General features: G+C 42.6%; 1 protein-coding gene across 2 annotated transcripts; it reads left to right on the top strand.

Annotated features, from left to right (window-relative positions):
• The first annotated feature begins 339 nt into the window (after positions 1-339).
• LOC101737865 (serine/threonine-protein kinase TBK1) lies at positions 340-5,904 on the top strand. Of its 2 annotated transcripts, XM_038017598.2 has the most exons (6): positions 342-1,281; positions 1,512-1,739; positions 3,826-4,113; positions 4,190-4,761; positions 4,934-5,072; positions 5,245-5,904. In XM_038017598.2, exons 1-6 carry the CDS (start codon positions 535-537, stop codon positions 5,413-5,415), a joined length of 2,145 nt encoding a protein of 714 aa, XP_037873526.1. In that variant the 5' UTR covers positions 342-534; the 3' UTR covers positions 5,416-5,904. The 2 variants fall into 2 exon arrangements, with proteins under 2 accessions (XP_062530112.1, XP_037873526.1); XM_062674128.1 differs by having other exon boundaries at positions 340-1,281; positions 4,934-5,904.
• The last annotated feature ends 1,353 nt before the right edge of the window (positions 5,905-7,257 follow it).

Here is a 7,257-nt window from a genome sequence, read left to right as displayed (position 1 = left end):
CAAATCCGCTGGACGTAATTTCTCGGGATCCTCCAAAAAGTCCACTGAAAAAATCTCAGTAAATGACCACCATTTTACTAAGGTTATATTTTATCCCATATCAACTCATTTTATTTAATTTCATCCCAGTTGATTAATGTCTCAAATTAATCATCTTCATTTCATTTCACTCCATATTATCATTTTTCATTAAAAACTTCTATTGTTGATCGAAGATTAAAAATAAGAATATGAATTTAAATAAGACATGACTTAAAGGTCTTAGTGACCAGGTCATAAAATCCCTTAAAAAAATCATAAAAATTGTTTTCATCAACATTAAAATAAGACTTGACTTAAAGGTCTTAGTTACCAGGTCATAAAATCCATAAAAAAGTAACATATTGGTCAACAATTTTTAGATGAAATCTAAGACAAGTTTGATGTCTAAAAAGAGCTAAAAATGGAAAATTTTCAATCAATATATTCAATTAAAGGATTAATTACGAATGAACAAAGAACAATAGCCTAATTAGAATTACAAAAAATACGAAAATGTCATTCTTGCGCGGTTCAGAGAATTACGTGTGGAGCACGACCAGTGTCCTCGGGAAAGGAGCGACAGGTGCTGTATTCCAAGGGGTTAACAAGAACAACGGAGAACCTGTGGCTGTGAAAACCTTCAACCAACTCAGCCACATGAGACCTCATGATGTACAGATGCGAGAGTTCGAAGTTTTAAAAAAAGTTAAACATGAGAACATAGTTAAACTGCTCGCAATTGAAGAGGAACAAGAAGGGCGGGGTAAAGTAATTGTGATGGAGCTTTGCACGGGTGGCAGTCTATTTAATATTTTAGATGACCCTGAAAACACATATGGTCTTCAAGAGTATGAGTTTCTCCTGGTCTTAGAGCACTTGACGGCTGGTATGAAACATTTAAGAGATAACAATCTAGTACATAGAGATCTTAAGCCTGGGAACATCATGAAGTATATTAATGAGGATGGTACTACAACATACAAGCTCACAGACTTTGGAGCAGCAAGGGAGTTACAAGAGGAGGAGCAGTTTGTATCGCTATATGGTACAGAGGAGTACTTACACCCAGACATGTATGAAAGGGCTGTCTTAAGGAAACCTGTGGGAAAAAGTTTTGGTGCTACAGTGGACCTTTGGTCAATAGGTGTGACATTATATCATGTGGCTACAGGACAACTACCCTTTAGGCCATATGGAGGAAGACGAAATAAAGAAACTATGTTTTATATCACAACTAAGAAGGCTTCTGGTGTCATATCTGTGAGTTTAATTTAAGATTCCAATAAAATAATTCACAAAATTACTATCGAAAAATCAAAATATAGTTGATGCTGTTGATACAACCATAAATATCAAATGTTCTGATTTATTTGTTTATTACTTGAAATTGATTCTTTAATTGACTTTTTCACTAAAATACTAGAAAAGTGAAAGGTTTGAAATATGAATATTTTCAATCATCTTCAAAAGAAACTGTATTATTTCAATAGGGGACACAAACAACTGAGAATGGTCCTATTGATTGGGCAAGAGAACTTCCACCACACTGCCAACTCAGTGTTGGTCTTCGCAAGTTAGTTACACCTCTCTTGGCTGGATTGTTGGAGGTGGATCCTCACAGGATATGGACATTTGAAAGGTTCTTCTCTGAAGTGCAAGTTGTGACCTCCACTAAGCCTGTCCATGTGTTTTATGTTAATAAAGCCACAAGTATAAAGGTAAAATAATAAAATATAATTATTAAAAACATCCAATACATCTGAACTACGTAAACAATACAATTGTGTGTTCTGAATTCATTTATTGCTTTGATGCTTAACTGCCAAGGAGTATGTTCAGAAAAAGTAACACCTTGTGGTAGAGCCTCTTGTGAGCCCGCACAGGTAGGTATCACCAAGCTGCAGATTTCTGCTGTGAAACAGTAATGTGTTTCGGTTTGAAGGGTGGGGCTGCCGGTGGATTATAAAACTGAGACTGACAACTCATGTCTCAAGGTGAGTGATGGCATTTACATTGTTTTCTATGGGTTCTGATAACCACTTAACACCAAGTGGGCCGTGAACTCATCAACCTATCAAAGCAATAAAAAACCTTCACTCAAGTAACACCAGTAACAACTGAATTTAACTTGTTTATTGATTTGGCCCATCTAACGGCAAGTGATTACTATTGTTCATGGACAGCAACAATGCCAAGGATATAGCCAAGCTGCTATCTACTACTGAGGACTACTTCCAAACTTTCTTAGAAGAAGAATATTACTGTCACGGTGCTTAGGGAACACTAGTAGTTTATACCATGGTAAAAAGGACATGGCTTAAAAGACAAACTATTATTACTTTATTGGTAAGTAATGCAAAGGCAAAAAACTACATAAAATGAGTATTGCGGGGTCAAAATTCTAATTGGAGGTTTTAAATTTGCCTCATTACAACTGAATATGGTTTTTAAAATAAACTGAAAACATTATCATTAGCCAGTATTGAACTTGTGTTCTCTAGCATACTTATCCATGCTTGATAAGCACAGTTCAATTCATAATTTCAAATGTTGTACATTTTGGAATGATTCTGCTGCAGAAGGAAGTTAATAATTACAAATGCCGCATCTAATTACCTCCAAACATTGCTTAAGACCTTGTTACAAGTTGACCTGAATTCTTGAAACAATCACCCACAATTATAGTTAGATAAAGAATATATATTGCACTATGCTAGTATAAATGTTGTTAAATAGATTTATATTAATTAGTTTCGTTCTACATTTATACCTACCTACAAACCAGAAAAATTGCAAAATAATTCACTTATGAACAATGGTCTGCCAATCATCACTACATATATATCTAAAATGGGATACAACAGAAATAAGCAGAAGCTTACTATCGATCCATGCAGACTCTCAAAGAGCGTGTTCCATGACAGTGCATTGTGTTTTCACTTATGTTTAATGTTAGGTCTCATATCACAAGGGACAGTGCACTGTAAAGCTGCTGTCCCAAAACATGTCTTGTTGGATCCACTCTCCATGCTTTTAGGCTCTTCAGTCATCGTCCTCATCAAATTCGTCGACTACGACGAACAGTTTGACGAGCGAACTAACCCATAGACACAACCCACTGAGTTTCTCGCTGGATCTTCTCAGTGCGATTCCGAACCAGTGGTAGATTCTGCAAAGCACTGCTCTTACTAGGGTTAGTGTTAACAAATTCTCCCAGGTTAAGCCTGTAAGCTCACCAACCCACCCACGAGAAGCTGGAATAGCCCCTTAGGCTACCAGCGAATAGGTATAGAGTTAATGTTAGGTTTGTACTATTCTCTACTCAATATATTTGCATACAACTTAATTTTGGTATATGTAATAAATTTTAATATATTTTTGCATTTACATTTTTATGCATATACACAATCATATCAGTTTTTTATTATGGAGAATGAACATCATAATTGATTTACAATTAAAATTCTTTCGGCTTAATCTTATAGTATGAAAAAAATGTAACAAAAATATAATTGGTGGATCAAAGAACTAATAATAGAAAAATAAAAAGTCACTAAGACAAAACATACGTAATTTCAATGACCTCAATCTTGTTAACTGTTAGTTCAGTTAAGTTTCGTAGTCTGTGTGTTACGTTTCAAACTTAGTTTCAAAATCATGTCAGTAAAGTTGCTTAGGGCTTCAGAAGAGACAACATGACATTTTCTATGAACCGTCACCGTATTTAAATTTATTGTACCACAGTATTAGAATTAACTTGAAAGTCTAGGATTGTAATTGTGCATTGTGTTCTTGTTTCGATAGGTATTTTTAAAACTGGAGGAGAAATACGAACATCTCCAGACGTACGTTTGCGAACAGACGAGCGTCGTGGCAGAGTCTCAGATCTTACTGTACAAAGATTGGCTGCTCACCTCCGAAGTGAACGAGAACACGCCCGGGAAGAGCTACCCCGACACGAGCGCCGACGAGCCGCTCCTGCTGTTCAACAAGAACAACAACAACGTCAGCATGCCGGCCGAGCCCGACCCGCCCAAGTTCCCCGTGTTCCCCAACATGGTCTCCGTTGAGAACGACGCCAGTCAGGCCAAGGTCAGTTCCGGGGCGAAGGTAACGCGGGGACCGCGAACTACTTACGTGCAGTGACTGAATCGATGATCGGACGCAGACGGCGTGCAGCGTCGGGCACGTGATGCGGCGCCGCGTGGAGGCGCTGTGTGCCGCCTCCGAGCTCTGCGGAGCCTGCGTGCGGCGCTGGGGCGCTCTGCTGGCCGCCCGCCTCCGCGCCGTGGCCGCCCGCGCCGAGCACCTGCACGCCAGGGCGCAGGCGCTGCACATGGCGGCTCGCGCGCTGGAGCTGGCGGGCGGCGCGGCGGGCGGGGGCGCGGGGGCGGGCGCGCTGGCCGCCGAGACCGGTGCACTGCACGCGGGGGCGGCGGCGCTGGTGGCGCGGCACGCGGGGGGCGGCGGGCTGGCGGCGGAGTGGGAGGCGGGGGTGGCGGGGGCGGCGTGCCCGGCGGAGCTGCGGCTGGCGCAGCGGGCGCGCGCGCTGGTGGAGCGGCTGCGGGACTCGTGGCAGCACCTGGTGCGGGACCGCGCCACGCGCTCGCTCACCTACAACGACGAGCAGTTCCACGTGCTGGAGCGCATCACGGTGGCGGAGACGGGGCGCCGCCTGCGGGCGCTGCTGCTCCGGGCGGCGCCGCTCGCGAGGGCGAGGGCCGACGCTATAGCCGACTGGTGCGTATGTTCTTCCGACTGCGAACACACCTATCTTCTGACTTCTGCATACTAAATCCAACTTGTATCTTTAACTCCAGTCATTTTCATTGAAATAAGAAGTAGATTGATTATTTTCGCAAGTACACTAGACAGCAAGACCTGCCCTTGACCGGTCCATGTCTTCCCGCAGGTACAAGGTGGCGCAGACAGTCTACCTGCAGACGCAGATCTTAGACAAGGACGTCTCCGCAGCCGAAATTAAGCTGGTCGCGTTGACGGAGAGGTTGCAAGATGCCGAATTGAAGATTCGCGACGCCGTCAGTGAAGCGGTATGTTGTCCCGGGGCCGCACGAGACAGTCGCACAAACTCAGCGTCGCTGCATCTGGCGCGTAATTCAGACCGCTATCGATCCGCTAACAGAACTATTTGTTCGACCTCGTTGTGTGACTTCACGTTGCTCCACAGTTTTGACGACAAGGCCTGGGTTTTTGTTTTTACAGAAAAATGCATCAAAAACTTCTGCAGCGGTGAAGATTGAAGCCAGCGCTGAGGGCGGAGTCCCAGGGCTCCGCGCGCTGGACGCGGCGCACGACGAGCTCGGCGCGGTCCTCCGCCACAACTCCACGCTGCTCGCGCGCCTAACCGCCCTCACACACCACCTGCAGCCCTAGCACTCCGCCCCCGCCCTCTGCACTCCTGGGTCTCCACATCGAGTCAACCTCTCTGAGGAACTTTGTCAGCAATTCGAATCCATCCAGCTCCCTTGCATCAGCGATGTCGACGATGAGGACGGGGAGAGTCTCTCTGTGCACTGCAGTACACCATCCCCCGGAGCGCGCAGCGGGGGCGGGGGCGGGGGCGGGGCGCGGGGCGGGGCGGGCAACAAGGCCAGTTGTGCTGTCGCGTAGACTTGGAGCCACCGTCTGTACTCGACTGACCTCCCGATCAAATTTTAATTGTATTATTCATATGAAGACTGAAAATGTGTTCCTTGACTAAACGTTCCTTAGTCCGCTCGGTATGATGATCTTATTTCATGTAGAAGGACATGTTGTCAGATGTGTAAAATATTAATTAAGTATAAGTTAAATAAAGTGTATTATAAATTTAAAATAGGATTTGTGAGTAGTTGTAAATAATAAAAAATAAATATTATAGAATGCTCTTTCAGTGTCGCAAGTTGGTCCGTGCGGCCGACTGAGCGATTCGTTTTACTATCATTCCTGTAAAATAAGCAACAAAGTGACTGATTAACAATGGCGTCCCGGAAGTAAACGTTTCAAGTATATATACGTCTAACAGAATTCAAGGATCAGCGGGCACCAGAGGGTGGGTCTGCTCATAACTACTCAAGGAAAAAAGATACCAAATATTTTTTTAAATTACAGCAAAAATTAAATCTTTCGAAAATTAATGTTAAGACATTTTTAACCTCAACGACCACATTTTTTCAAATATTTCTATTTCAAATTCAATTTATTCAATTTTTTTATAACGGAATCTTAAGTAGCACTTCTATCTATCACAACTTTTATAAATCTCCAAGTGCATGTAATTTCAAAAATCAAACGAAATTTATTTTTTCCCTAAAATGTTGAAAGATTTTTACTTCCGTCTACTTTGTCTAGAATAGTCTACAATCTAGATGATACTATGGCCAGTTTTTTTTAAATCAACGCAACTATCTATGATTCCAAAATGGTACAATAATCTAGGGAAATTAACCAACAAAAAAAAGTTCACTATTTCTAAACGAGAACCAAATCACAAATTGTTGTTGTTGACAGTATATGAACAAGCACAGCCTTTTAACACAGTAGTTCCCCGGACTGCGCGACCCGTGGATGCAATTAAAACTACTTTAACGGATTGATATCGCGTTTTTATTGTCATTATATTACTTCCCACGTTACAATCCCCGGCACGTAACTTGGCAAGAGTCGTTAAATGGGCACAAGTCGTTTTTTAGGTCTCTGGTCGTCAAGCGGGCCGCGGGAAATGACGTAGTACCTACCGTTCCGAGCGTGCGATTGGTGCGTCAGTCAACCCTTGCCTCTCGCACCGCGTCTACGTTCCGTTCGCTCCCGGTTACACTTGCGTGTACTAAAGTTGTATCCTTTGTTTATGTTGAGTTTTTGTTACGAGTTGTTATTATTGTTTTTATTTTAAATTTAGTTTTTGTTCCGAGTTTTATTGTTTTAAATTTGATTGCAATGCCAAGACCAAATACCATTTTACGCAGACATGCCAGAAAAATGGTTTATGATGTGTACTGTCGCAATTATGCGGAAAGGTAAAAAAAATTGAGACTGACTACAGTCAAAGTGACTACATAGTCGATTCAGTCACTGAACGTTATATTATTTACGCCAGTGACAACAGCGACTCTTCCAGCGACGAGACTTATATCGAGGATGAGGAGCCAACTCCTTCCACCAGCTCAGGTGCTACCATAAATTTAATGCAAGGAGTAGCACTATTAGAAAATGATATTGACGACGGCAACACATAAT

The sequence above is a fragment of the Bombyx mori genome, chromosome 19, assembly GCF_030269925.1.
Source record: "Bombyx mori chromosome 19, ASM3026992v2".
NCBI lineage: Eukaryota > Metazoa > Arthropoda > Insecta > Lepidoptera > Bombycidae > Bombyx > Bombyx mori.
The sequence above is the reverse complement of the archived record's forward strand: the minus strand, read 5'-3'. Positions and strand labels throughout refer to the sequence as shown.